This window comes from Archocentrus centrarchus, chromosome 15 (assembly GCF_007364275.1).
Source record: "Archocentrus centrarchus isolate MPI-CPG fArcCen1 chromosome 15, fArcCen1, whole genome shotgun sequence".
Lineage (NCBI taxonomy): Eukaryota > Metazoa > Chordata > Actinopteri > Cichliformes > Cichlidae > Archocentrus > Archocentrus centrarchus.
In genome coordinates, this window is record NC_044360.1 from 25,395,180 (window position 1) to 25,409,977 (window position 14,798).

A 14,798-nucleotide genomic window follows, 5' to 3' on the forward strand; every position below is an offset into this window, starting at 1 on the left:
ACCCCCTGGCATTACTGTTTTGTTCTATGTTTATGATTCTGATTTTGCTGTACTACCAACCCATTGTTATTAATAAAAATAAATAAATAAATCACAAGGGGAGGGGAGTGCCAGAGGCTGTTAAGGTAGCTCAGCTTTAAAAATAGTTAATTAAGCACAGTACATTTGGCGCCACCTTAAGCACGGCAGTGTGTATGGCATTTCCTTCACATTGCAATAAAATCCATCCATCCATTTTCTTTCACTTATCCAATAGGGCGAAAGGCAGGGTACAACCTGGACAAGTCACCGGCCTGTCACAGGGCTAACACAGAGAGACAGACAACCATTCACACTCACAGTCACACCTACGGGCAATTTAGAGTCACCAATTAACCTAAACCCACTAACTGCATATCTTTGGACTGTGGGAGAGAACCCACGCAAACACAGGGAGAACATGCAAACTCCACACAGAAAGGCCCTGGTGGATTAAAACCCAAGGGATCAGAGGATGGATGGATCAGAATCTGATGGTATTTTTCTGTGTTCATAACACCACTGACTGAGATGCAGCCCCAAGCCATGACAGAGATTTGGGGCTGTAAACATTCACTGTAGTACCTCTTTCCTAACCTCCTCACATATTGTTGACTATTTGAACTAATAATTTCAAATTTGGATTCATCACTTCATATGCCCTATTCCACAAATTTTCAGTCCAGTTTTTGTGTAATTTGACATACCTCAGCCAAGGATCACTGGACTAAATGACTACAGACCTGTGGCACTGACTTCTGTGGTCATGAAGTCATTTGAGCGTCTGGTGCTGTCCCACCTCAAGTCCCTCACAGCCCCCCTTCTGGACCCCCTGCAGTTTGCCTACAGAGCCAACAGGTCTGTGGACGACGCCATCAACCTGACTCTGCACTTCATCCTACAGCATCTGGACTCCCAGGGAACCTACGCCAGGATCCTGTTTGTGGACTTCAGCTCTGCCTTCAACACCATCATCCCTGATCTCCTCCAAGACAAGCTGTCCCAGATGAACGTGCCTGATCCCATCTGCAGGTGGATCATTGACTTCCTGATGAACAGGAAGCAGCACGTGAGGCTGGGGAAGAATGTCTCGGACTCCCGGACCATCAGCGCTGGCACTCCTCAGGGCTGTGTCCTCTCTCCTCTGCTCTTCTCCCTGTATACCAACTGCTGCACCTCTGACCACCAGTCTGTCAAGCTTATTAAGTTTGCAGACGACATGACTCTCATCGGACTCATCTCAGACGGGGACGAGTCGGCCTACAGGATGGAGGTCAAACGTCTGGTGTCCTGGTGCAGCCACAATAACCTGGTACTGAACGCCCAGAAGACAGTGGAGATTATAGTGGACTTTAGGAAGCACACAGCCCCTCTACCCTCCATCATCCTGACTGACACCCCCATCACCACAGTGGACTCTTTTCGCTTCCTGGGAACTACCATCACCCAGGACCTCAAGTGGGAGCCCACCATCACCTCTGTCGTCAAAAAGGCCCAGCAGAGGATGTACTTCCTGCGGCAGTTGAAGAAACTCAACTTGCCAGCAAGGACCATGGTGCAGTTCTATACTGCCATCATCGAGTCCATCCTTACCTCCTCCATCACTGTGTGGTACGCTGGAGCCACCACTAGGGACAAACAGAGACTACAGCGCGTTGTGCACTCTGCTGAGAAGGTGATTGGCTGTAACCTCCCATCTCTCCAGGACCTGTACACCTCCAGGACACTGGGGCGTGCAGGTCGGATCACAGCCGACCACTCTCACCCTGGGCACAGACTTTTTGACCCTCTCCCCTCAGGCAGGAGGCTACGGTCCATACGGACCAGAACCTCCCGCCATAAGAACAGTTTCTTCCCCTCTGCTGTTGGACTCATGAACAATAACCCTAAGACTGTTACCACCACCCTCCACAAACGCTGATGACCCTATGTCTATGCACCTGTCTGATTGCACTGATGTACATATTAGTGGAATATAGTTTACATTCTTTTATCTTTTAATTAGTCTCTGCACTGTATATTTTGTAATTTTGTAATATTGTGATATAGTTATAGCTCTAATATCTCTGTATATTTGCAATTTGTATACTTGTATATTGTCTTATAGTTTTTATACTTATTTGTTTTTTCTGTAAGCACGAAGTAATTTCCTAATGCTGTGAACCTGTTCACCCATATGGCAATAAAAACCTTCTGATTCTGATTCTGATTCTCCCTGTTTCTTTAAGAATGGCTTCTTCACAGCCGCCCTTCCACTGAGACCATTTCTGATGAGGTGTCAGTGAACAGTAGATGGATCAACTGAAGGGCCAGATGCATCTCTCAGGTCCTGTGTCTTTGCTAGAGTTTTTCCTGTTTCTTAAGGACATGACTTTCAGGTAGTGTTCATCTGTTTTAGTTTTTCAGGCCTTCTTTTGTCCTCCGATTGTTCAGTTTCCTCAAATTATTAAAGGGCAGTCTAAACACCATGCTGAGATCAGCTAATAGCTCTTTGGGAATCACGTTGTTGGTGCAAAAAATACTATTTCAGTGGCTTAAATGATTGCATTCCCATACTTTAATTACTGTTAAGTACCATAATAATTATTGACATCACCATTCAATTATTGTTTAATTATTGGGGGAGGGAGGGGGGTGTTTGTCCTTAAATATCAATGTGAATTTAACTGTAAAAAGAAGATATAATTTCTCCCGACCGAGATATATAACCTTACTGCCCCTCAAGAAATACATACATCCTGTCCTAATTGCATGAAATTAACATTGGCTTGAAATCTTCTATAACATTTTTTAAAGAAATACTATTGAAAATGCCTTAAAAGTGATTAATAAAATGTAAAAATAAAAAAAATATGCACACTAAAAACGCCAGTGGCACCGTAAGAGCATGTACTGAACACTGAGAGTCTGTGAGATTTTTATACTACAAGGAGAAATATGTTTTAGATTTCTGGCAGCAGTGGTGTGTTTGGAACAAATGGCAATAAAAAGCTCCATGGGACTAAACAGAGGAAGAACTGTCTGGAAGGTTAATATGATTTGGGGTCAATACATCAAACCTGACATGTTCTGGATCAGATGACAGTGGCACATTGAGACTACGCTGCATGCACAATCAGTGGCACATTTTGACTTTATCATTATTTCTATATGCCTGTTTTCCAGCTACACATGACATAAATGATAATGATAATGAGGGAGAGTAGATGTAATGAAGCCTAAAGTGATCGACACCTTACATTAAGGTGCAGCATTCCCTTGGGCAATCCCCGAAAAGAAAAGGAAAAAGTGACAGTCAAAAAAAATGTCTCTCAGACAGACGCAACCTAATACACTTGAAACAGTATACTACTGAGTATGACCCCCTGACAATCAGCCTTTTGTTACGATGGTAGGTGAAAATTCAACAGAACTGAAAAAGACTTAAAATAAATCAATCTATAAATGTGAATCTACCACAAACCTCTTCACCTCCAGCGTCCACTGCGATCTGCCTCAGTACTGAGAGGCATGGCCAATGGCCAAGGTAAAGGATGCTGAAACACAACCAGCACTGAGTCACATTTCTCTCTGCTTTATTGGAGGGCTCTCTGGTTAAACCTTGGTCTTATGATGACAGTTGTTGTTGACTGGCTCTATATAAATACAACTGAACTACATAAAGACATGGGCTGCTATTACTGCACTGCATCCAAGTAGTTCACTGTGTACTGTCACTGAGACAGCACACCTCTCTGAAGAGCATCTGAGAGGCTGCAGTAGCTGCTTTAGTGAAAGCTGATTCAGAGATGAAGACACTCCATGATTTAAATGCAGTTATTTAAAAGAAAAACTGTTAAGAGTGGTGGACGCTCATAATTACACATGGCCAAAGTTTCAAATATTGAGGTGGGTGTATGCTGAAGTTATGAAGTTATCTCTATGAGCCAAAAGCTGAGGCTTCAGAGGGAGCAAAACATTCCTTTTCAGTCAGTTTTTCCTACTTTTGGCTCCATGAATATGGTCATCTCGAGCACACAGCTCTGGCTGTGAGCACAGTCCACTTTCTTTTCATTTGTCTGCAAGGGATGGCTATTGAGAAGAAAATTGGTTTACAGTGGAGGTGACTGCATTCAGTTTTTTTTAGTTTTTTTTTTGGTTTTACACAGCATCTCAACTTTTCTGGGACTGGGTTTGTAAGTGTGCACATTTCCACTGGGGGGGGGGACTTGCTTTGCTTTGTATTCACTCAACAATAAAGTTAGTTGTGACAGCAGTGTATTTTTTATTTCATCTTTACATTAAAAAATGAAAAATCCCAAAATAGCATGCATTTCCTGTCACAAATACCTAAAAGTCTGAATAATGTGGCATGAAAAGGACACTTGAGAGGATCACTCAGGTTACACAAAGAAAAGAGCAGCATCTACAGTAACTCTGTCAGTGTTTGACAGGTGATATTTAGGATGCGCAGTGGAGAAATGGCCTCTTAGGACCAGACATGTCGCCCAAATAAATTAAGAGGATGCTGCAGATGACTGCTTTAAGAACAGTTTGGATCGGGCTGTATGAGGGAACCGACAGAGAGGACGTTGGCTGCAGTGGAGACCTCTGTTAGCTGATGGGTCAGGTAAACACCAAAGGTCACCTAAAAGAAAAAAAAGGTTTGAGCACACACACACACACACACACACACACACACAAAGCATCTACATGACAGTGCAGTAATTGCTTCGGACTGACCTTCCCGCTGCGGTAAGCAGACAGAGACATTAGCGGCTCTTTTGTTTTGGTTCCTGTATCTTGGTCTACTCCAACCATATGACATCTTCCACAATGTCCCGCAACCTTTAGGTTAATCACAGAGGGAGCACATTCATTTTGGACAAATCTGCAGTTGAAGATTTCATCATTTATTTCAAAGTGTCAGCTCACCATGAATCGAGTACTGCCAATAATCAAGTGTGACCAATTATCCTCCTCAAACGGTTCTACACCAGCGATGACTAAATTGGCCCGGAAGCGACTAATGACACTCTGTGTGTCGAGGAGCTGATCGCCCCCAGAATCGTCCTGCCTGAGAAAGGAAATGTGGAAATTGCACGTTAGCTTGCCGTGCTGTGTAAATGACCCACTGTGATGCAAATGTACAGACATCAACGCATCCTGAATATTTGACTGGAGCCATGTGTATTTTGAATAACATGCCATGTGTTCAAACCTGCTGCTCATTAGGTTCTGAATGAGCTCCACGCTGGCACGGTTGATCATCAGATACTGAGCTTCATTTACCAGAGAGAGCGATGTGGAGGTGGCAGCTAGAAGAGAACAACTTCATATTACCACGGTGACTTGAGGGAAACATTTTGATTTACACAATCTTTAAAAAAAAGTTTGATGACTGAGGATTTAAAAAAGAGGGTGGAAAATGTAAGCAAATCTTGATACGGATCAAAATGTACACTCACAATTCAACATAAAAGAATTAGTGCAGGTTTATATGGATAAAAATTCCTATCGCTGTGTCCTTGAACTGTTCTTAAAAATCAAAAAATCTACAATTCAGTGACAGCTGCAGAAGCTGTACCCAAGAAAGAGCAGCCACAAAAAATGTGCTATAATGTTATACTGCAACATATTAATACATCTAAATACATAAATAAGAGTTTCTCTGAATGCAAAATTGCTGTCCTGCTTATTTATTTGTGACATTGCCAGTTAAGGCCTAACACGGCTACAAATATTAAAGATTTCAGTAAAACTTCACTTGACATGAGGAACTCTCCTCAGGCTGCAAAAGAAGTTGCATCAAGTTTCTTGTGGCTCTGTACAGAATGGACTAAAACCTGAGATTAATATCCTGGATGACATCATCAGTGGTGATATTTCACATTGGACTGAACCATAGACTGTATATAAAAGATGGATATAGCCGCTGTCATCTCAGCCAATGTTTCCAGACTCTGCACATGGCAGTAGTGACATGTTTAAATGAGAGGGCACAGTGCTAAGATATCTACTAATACTAGCAAGCTGCATAAACTACGTGCATTAATAGATGCCAGTCTGAAATATCATTCACCGAAACTGAAGCACAAACTTTTTGGACAGTCTGTATGATACAGGAAATGCTCCATAAAGGCACCAACACCACAAGGGGATCAAAGGGCTCATTTCAGTGACATAGAATAGTGTGGGGGAGCCCTAGCAAACAATGATCGACTACATCTCCCTGTGTCAGCATATTTCACAACTTTAGAACTGTATAGTTGTTGGAAAACAATGACATCCATAGATACCTACAGTCAAGAGACTACGATAGGAAGAAAATCCACGCGGACCCCTCCAGGGCAACAAAGTTATAGAAATCATAAGTAAAGCCTACAAAAACAAAAATGTTAGAATAATCTCATTACTATATCAACCATTCGAGTCCACCGAGAAACATATAGCAAAGTATGTAAAGGAGAAATGGGAGAAGGATGTAGAGGATGAGATAGGGGATGAAGATTGGCGAATATGTATCGCTCACCATACAACCCCCAGTTCGAGAACCCTGGAGGGAGTTAGCCTGGAAAAACTTGTGCAATATTTTCATTACACCAAGGCTAAAAAGTAAACAGCTAAAGAGAACACAGAAATGCTGGAGTGAACGTGGGGTCCATAACACTGGACACACACACACACACACACACACATATTCTGGAGTTGCCAAAGGCTAAATGCATTCTGGGAAATGATATGTGGCTGACAAAACGGATACTTGGCTAGACGATCCCCAGAAAAGCTATCTTAAGGAAGGAGTTACAGGAAAGAGAGACATATATTTAATCAACCTCTTACTGATAGCAAGTTTTAAAAAAAAGCTATAACACGGATCTGGGTAAAGGTGGAGCCACCAATAAAGGACCAATACTTTGAGACATATTAAAGATATATATAAAAAATGGAAAAACTAACACACAAACTAAGACATCAAGAAGGACACCTGGAAGACAAATGGGAAAAATGGACAAAAGACTGGAGAAAGAACTGATCAACCCAGAAACACTGTACACTGTATATTTCATATCCCCCCTTTTAAATGTCTGCTCTGGTATACAGACATACAATTGCACCATATAAGATCTGTCTTGAAAAATCAAAAGGAAAATAAATTGGGAAAAAGAGCCAGGATATTTTTGAGACTCGCACAGGCGAGGCTGAGATGTCCTAATTTGTTGTAGTTTCACACAAGCTCAAAAAAACACCACAGTACAAGGGCACCGACTTCACATGGCTACTCTCAGTGCATTTCAAAGTAGCACGATGAGAACAACTGTGGTGTCTGCAGCTGTGTGCATACATCCCCAAGGGAGCATAAGGCAGGACAGTGGCAACACCTACAAGTCCATTTGTTCATAACAAAGTGGGAGTTACTCTGAGGTCCGCACAGAACCTCCGGTTCACGCTCTGATGATGAAATTTGCGTCACACAGACCCAAGCTGACCCTTGTATACATGCAAAAGTGTAAAGTATTTCCTCATAGCCTTAGGCTTTCCATTCCAATCCCGGGCTCTCCATGCTCAAAGTCCACTTTCACAATGTAATTCATATTAGCCATCACAACTAAACCTACCTCTCTCTATCTATCCATGTATACATACATACATATGTTTTAGATTGACTCAAGTACCAGTCCACTGACACCAGCATGTTCCAAATAACTTCATTAGACTGTTTTTTTCATAGTTTATTCATTATTTAGTCCATTACTTTAGTTATGTCAACCATTTAATTATTACATTCAACTATTTAATTGGTTATGCACTATTTTTTAGATAACTACTTTAAATCGACTGATTTTACAACTAGTCACAACTTTTCATCTTACAATCAATTATCTAGTACTTATTTTCTGTCATGTATAGAGTTACAATGGTGGATGCTCAAATTAAATATGCCCAAAATTTCAAACAATAAGCTCAGTATATGCACAAGAAATGCTTATGAGCCAAAAGCTGAGGCTTCAGACTGCTCAGATGCTTTGGCTGTTGCTCTGAATGGGGGAGTTTCATGTAGTATGAACGAGGGGATATCTTTAAAAGCCTCAACTACCTGCGGATCAAAACTTCTGTTTACAATGGGGCAGCCAATCAGAAGAAAGCTGGCTAAGAATGTCTGCACCAAAGCCCAGTGTAACATAAATAAAGATTATTTTGAACTGTGAATCATGCAAAGCTGACCTAATAGAGCCCAAGAGGAAAATATAGAGGTGGAAATGAACATAACAGGATAATTTTGATCTATGTTTGCTTGTAATCAAATTATATTTTCTAGTCTAAATGAGGTATAGATATCCATGGTTGAGAATCACTGCCATACGTAGTATTTTCACAGCCTTTCAGGTTACAATCTGATGCTCTTAAACAGAGCCAGAGAAAAAGATGTTGCCAGCATTACCGAATGCAAGGTCACATTGCTTGTGTACTGTATTACATATAAACCCAGAGCAAACAGAGAAAGGCAAGGCAAAACAGGTGAAATGCTTATATTGGTACCTCCACTAGGCCTTTTCTTCATTTCTCGGGTGAAATCAGGCCTTTGTTTTATCAGGCGGCATGGCTGTCCAAGGAAGTCTGAAAGCCATGATGCAGCCTCGTTCCCACAGTCGACAGTCTCCACCCTTGGGGAAGGAGGAAGATTATATTCAGGAGAGCCCCGGGGGAAATCTACAGAGTTTTGATGCTGCTTACTATTTGGTGCGACATCTAATCGTAGAATCACTGGGTGAATGTTTTTTTTTTTTAAAGCTTGTGACTCGTCATGTGGGGATCTGTCAGAGGAGATTAATATCATCTCCTGCTCCATTGTTTGTTTTTCCCCCTAAAAATGGTAAGCAGCAGGAATTTCATAAGAAGCTGGGAGAGGAAGGCCTTACATTGCCATCCACAAAGGAGAGGCAGCATAAAGAACAACGCAGGTAGGGAAAGTGTTGACACGAAAGAAAAACATGGAACAAATGACACGTGTCACAGTATTTCCTGCAGCTCATGCTTTTCAGATGTCTTAAACACTGCCAGCTCACCTGTCACCACAAACTTTACTGTGACACACCCCTGTGTGCGACTGATTGTCGTTTTCCAGGGGAACAGAAATGGTATCCATCCCTGTAGGGCAATTGAAGAAAAAAATAAGTTCTTTATGAACTTTACAGGACAAAATCAGAGTAACTGGGTAAAAAAAAAAAAAAAATTAAAGGAACAATATTAATCAGAGTTTAGCATCAAGTCAATTAGACTTAGTTAAGTAGCAGAGGGGGTTGTTAATCAGTTTCAGCTGCTTTGGTGTTAATAAAATTAACAGCAGGTGCACTAGAAGGGGAACAATGAGACAACCCCCGAAACAGGAATGGTTTTACAGGTGGAGGCCACTCACATTTTTCCCTCCTCATCTTTTCTAATTATTTTTCTCTAGTTTTATATTAAGCTAGGGTCATTGTCACTACTGGTAGCATGAGGCGATACCTGGACCCTACAGATGTTGACAGGTAGTCCAACTCCTCCAGGATGGCACAGCAATTCATGCCATCGCCAGAAGTTTTGCTGTGTCTCCCAGCACAGTCTGAAGAGCATGGAGAAGATTCCAGGAGACAGGCAGCTACTCTAAAAGAGCTGAACAGCGCCGTAGAAGGTCCTTAACCCATCAGCAGGACGGGTATCTGCTTCTTTGTGCAAGGAGGAACAGGACGAGCACTGCCAGAGCTACAAAACGACCTCCAGCAGGCCACTGGTGTGAATGTCTCTGACCAAACACTCAGAAACAGACTTCATGAGGGTGACCTGACTTCCTGATGCCCTCTAGTTGGCCCTGTGCTCTCTTTCTGGCACCGTGGAGTTCACCCTGAACACGTGTGACAGACATGAAAGGGTCTGAAGAAGCTGTAGAGAACATTATGCTGCCTGTAACATTGTTCAGCATGATCGGTTTGGTGGTGGGTCATTGATGGTCGGTGGAGGCATATCCATGGAGAGACGCATGAACCTCTATAAGCTAGGCACTGGCACCCTAACTCCAAGGGCAAATCCTTGGACCAACTGTCAGACCCTACACTGGTGCACTGGGTCCTGGGTTTCTCCTGGTGCACGATAATGTCCAGCTTCAAGTGGTCAGAGTATGCAGGAGGATGAAGGAATTGAGACCACTGACTGGCCCCCACGCTCACCTGACAAAATCTAATAGAACACCTCTGGGGCATTATGTTTCAGTCCATCTGATCCTGCCAGGTTGCACCTCAGACTGTCCAGGAGCTCAGTGATGCCCTGGTCCAGATTTTGGAGGAGATTCCCCAGGACACCATCTGTCGTCTCATTAGGAGCTCCGACATTGTCAACCATGCACTCAAACACGTGGGGGCCACACAAACTACTGAGTACCATTTTGAGTTGCTGCAGTGAAATCAGCAAAATGGACTAACCTGCTGCATCATTTTTTCACTTTGATTTTTGGAGTGTCTGAATTCAGCCCTCTGTAGGCTGATAATTTTAATTTCCATCAAACTATGTGGCATCCTTTCATTGCTAACACATTACCCAGTCCATATCAGTATAGATATGCAGCATGATTTTTTTTTCCATTGAGATCTAATGTTTTTTTTAGTGTTCCTTTAATTTTTTAGTGTTCCTTTAATCTATCTATCTATCTATCTATCTATCTATCTATCTATCTATCTATCTATCTATCTATCTATCTATCTATCTAGATAGATAGATAGATAGATAGATAGATAGATAGATAGATAGATAGATAGATAGATAGATAGATAGATAGATAGATAGATAATATGTTTTAAAATTCTTTCCAGTGAGTTATGGACTGAGTATCTGACCTGATGCCTGCAGGAGCAATTTGTTGGAGTGAATGTGGACTTGTGGGCGAATGAGGCATAAACGGGGTTCTCTCTTCTGACTCAGGCAAACGCCGTTTCCATTCACCACCATCCAGCCTCTGTCATACAGTAAACCCAGTGGGCCTATTGGCCAGTCATGGACCTGCATGAAGATCAGGGTCAAATCAAAACAGGTAGAGTGAAGAGGAAAAGGCAGACAAGAAAGACAAAAGATAAGGGGCTCAAACCTCACACGCTCCACAAGATTTGATGGGATAAATGAACATGTTGGTCAGAGTATAAGCTTCCCCATGGCTGTTTGAGTCTCTCAGTCCAAATCCCATCAGTGATGCTTCTGTGAGCTTCTTTTCATCTCCTTTACATACTTTTCCATTAGTAATTTTGATTGAAGGAGAGTCATTGGAGCCCTCTGATGCTGCAGCAGCACTTTTTAACTTCTGTAGCCTCTCTTGGTCTACTGTGACGGGTTTCTCTACGAAGCACTCTGCCACAAAATTCAGGAACTTTTGACAGTCTTCAAACGTTGACATGTAGCCGAAGGACACTCGAACAGATCCGGTCGGCTGGCCGTCTACTAGGTCGATGTTGTCTCCGCAGACGTGGCCGGCCTTGAAGAGAGAGCGAGAGAGCAGGAGACAGAGAGACGTTTTATTCTACCTACACGTGGCCTTAACAGACTTTGACAATTTTCTTAGTCTTTCATCTCTCACCTGCAGGTTCCTCTTCATCTGCTGACTGGTGATCCCAAGGAAGGACTGACAGGCCCCCGTGTTGCAGAAGCAACCTGTACGCACGTGAATATTGTACAGACTGGCCATTCTGTCGACCTATGAGTGACAGACCATTTGCAATTATTTAATTTCCTGTTCATAAACATATAATTATTAGACTCTTATGAAATAGTAGTAAATCCTATTTTCTATATGCACCCGTGAATAGCCAATTATCTGTCCATTTGAATCCATTAGGTTGAAGTTCAGGATTGCGCCCTGTGTGATTGGACTGTCAAACTGGCCTTCGGTGTATATGTGAGCCACTGGTCTCCCGTTGCCATGGCAAAGACTTGACAGCAGCATGTAAGTGTATCGTGCCAGGCCGAACGTGTGCTGTTGGATGTTGTGCATGCCCCCTGAAAGGAAAAAGAAATAAAGGAAGGTGGAGGGCTGCTGTTTTTAACCTGGAGCAGATTATAAACAACCTGCACATGCATTATGATTTTGCTATTAAATAACACATTTATTGACTCAACATGCTCCGTGACAGTACCTGTGATTCTGTAAAGAGCTTCAAATGCATGATTTAAACCAATGATGTCCAAGAAGGAGACAGTGCCATCTTCAAATCTTTATCAGGGAGAGAGAAAGCATTGCATTTCAGATTACAGATGCTCAGAACAGTGAGTTCTCAGAGACTGTCTAGCGTTCGACAGGGCTTGGAGAATGCTTTACCTGTCAGAAATGTTTGCCGCCTGTACATAATAATCTTCTCCAGAAAGGTAAGCTGCTGCTGTGCCACCTCCGAAATAAGTCTTTTTTAGTATGTCTGCTGCGTCGTTACGGACAAGAAGGGCCCCCAGGCCTGTAGGGAAGCCAAATATCTTGTAGAAAGAGATGGGAATGAAATCAGCAGGGCAGTCCTGTAGGCTTAGAGGCGAACAACTGACATGAGAGGCTGCATCGAGAAGCACAAACCAGCGGCCTTGGTGGGCACATGCTGGGTAAAGGCGTCTCGCCTGGATGCCTTTCACATGGCTAAGGGGATACTTCCTCCCAGAGAAGTTGCTCTGTGCTGGGTAGCAGAAGAGGTGCGGTGTCTGGCAAATAACATCTTCAACTTGAGCTTCATCCTTTGCTCTGCTTTCCAATTCCTGCGGGGAGACAGGCAGAGTAACCACCCCCCGGCCAGAAGTCAGTCCTCTCATGCCAACTACAGAGGTATGGCTGTCTGTGAGGTAGCAGAAGTGACTCCCTGCTTGGCTCTCTGTATGCGACCTCCAGGGAAAGCTCTCAGCCACTAATTTAAGAGCGGCTGTACAACCAGAAGTGAAAATCACAGAGTACTCCTCAGGGGTGGTGTTAAAATGCTGCAATACCCTGTAAGAAAGTGTTTTTACTCATTTATTCCAGCAAAGTACCATTTGAAGGAGTCGCTGGCCCATTATGAAGGCTTCTGAGAGCATGCATAGACTTTACCTGTACCTGACCCGCTCCACTGTGTCATGTGTCAATCTGCTGCTGGGGTTATAGCTGTGGGGGTTTCCTATTGGGGAAAAACAAAGAGGCAATGTTTTAAATTTCATGGCTCAGTAAAAAATAACCACATAGCAGTAACACTTGGTAGGATTTTATGTGACTTGTCTCACCGTACACATTGCTTGAAATGTCCCGGCAGTAGTCCCTAAGCAGAGACTCAGGATACAAAGCAGCTGCTGCATGATCCAGGTATGTTACCCCTGTTTACAGCAGAGGAGCAGCAAGTGTTTACAGCCAGTGGTCTCGTCACTACTGCGGCTCAGGACTGAACACAATCATTACCTTTAATCCGCGTGAACTCCTGCTCGATCACGTCTCGGAAGTTTCTTCCATAACCGTAGCGCCCCGAGACCTGCTGAAAAGTTTCAAAGGTGCAAAGTTTGTGGAAATCCATCATGACAACAAAACACAGCAGGACTGCTGCTGCTTTCCGTATTTCAACACAGCCGCTGTCCCGTAGGGCACTGATCGGCTCTGTGAAGGTCCAAAGTCCGGCGGACTGCCGCTGAGCTACTGTAGTCATCCATTTGTAGTCATCGCCCATTTGTAGTCCTGGTGCTTAAGACTGTTTAGGCAGACAGGCTGACACATCAGATGTTTTATTATTATTATTATTATTATTATTGTAATTACTATTTATTATTGCACTGGACAGAGGATTGACAAGAAACCACGAAGCATGTTGCTCACTGAAAACTGCTTAGCTGTACTGTAGTCACGTGACTCGCCTTTATTTATTTATTTATTTTTTAACCCTCACGTTCGCGGTTGGCCAAGTTTTGCTGACATTTCATGTAGTGTAAAATTTACCCCCAGTTTTTGTTTTTGTTTTTGTTTTTTCGTTTTTTGTGGATGTGAATGGGGTAATCAAAATCATGCAGCTGTATGCTTATAATAAATTACAATAAAACTATATGTTTTATAATATGTAATTATATATGTGTTTTGCTGTTAAGCAGATGACGCTGCGGGATTAAAACCAAAAGGTAAGACAGAGCACATTTTATTACAGCAACTTTGTTAATTATCAAATCAAATATTATTTACCACATCCCATACGGTGTGATATTTTCTCCTCATCTTAAAAAGGCGCTGCTTGTTGATGTAAATGAAACCGCCATTTTGAAATACATGCATTATGCACGTACATATGCTTTGGCAGCTGATGAGAGAGCTACACTGACACATAATCTATAGATGTCATTTTCAAACATGGGGGATGCATCAGATCTTTGAGTGGGTTGTGTCAGGCTAGCAGACATGAAAATTTCACAGGTGCTAATAACCTCCCAAACATTCATGTGTATTCATCCTTTACAGGCATTAAAATTCCTTCCAAGACATTTGGAATCACTGCTTTCAGTAACAAGCATGAGAAATTGCTTCTTAGTAACCCTTACATATCGCCTGACTCCTAGCCTCACTGACTAACAGGGTGCACAAAGAAGGCCATTCATCAGAAGTGACTGATTAAAAATATTGATTAGTTCACAATAATCCGGTGTAATGATTGCTCTAAGGTGGGATAGCCGTAGAACTAGGAAGCCACAGAAAATAATGAAAGAACAATGTGTATGTTTTATCCTTCAGCCAGTTTTTTCCATTCAGGTAACCACTGTATAATGTGAGTATCCTCATTTTTGATATCTACTCTGCTTTC

General features: G+C 42.5%; 1 protein-coding gene across 1 annotated transcript; it reads right to left on the minus strand.

The window, feature by feature from the left end:
• Window positions 1-4,320: 4,320 nt before the first annotated feature.
• On the minus strand, window positions 4,321-13,672 carry mocos (molybdenum cofactor sulfurase). Its single transcript, XM_030748346.1, has 15 exons — window positions 13,421-13,672; window positions 13,249-13,338; window positions 13,079-13,145; window positions 12,335-12,979; window positions 12,153-12,229; window positions 11,816-12,015; window positions 11,597-11,713; window positions 11,114-11,494; window positions 10,866-11,028; window positions 9,066-9,147; window positions 8,539-8,663; window positions 5,219-5,315; window positions 4,933-5,074; window positions 4,741-4,845; window positions 4,321-4,645 (listed from the first exon to the last, which is right to left on the minus strand). Exons 1-15 carry the CDS (start codon window positions 13,659-13,661, stop codon window positions 4,541-4,543), a joined length of 2,637 nt encoding a protein of 878 aa, XP_030604206.1. The 5' UTR covers window positions 13,662-13,672; the 3' UTR covers window positions 4,321-4,540.
• Between the last annotated feature and the right edge of the window lie 1,126 nt (window positions 13,673-14,798).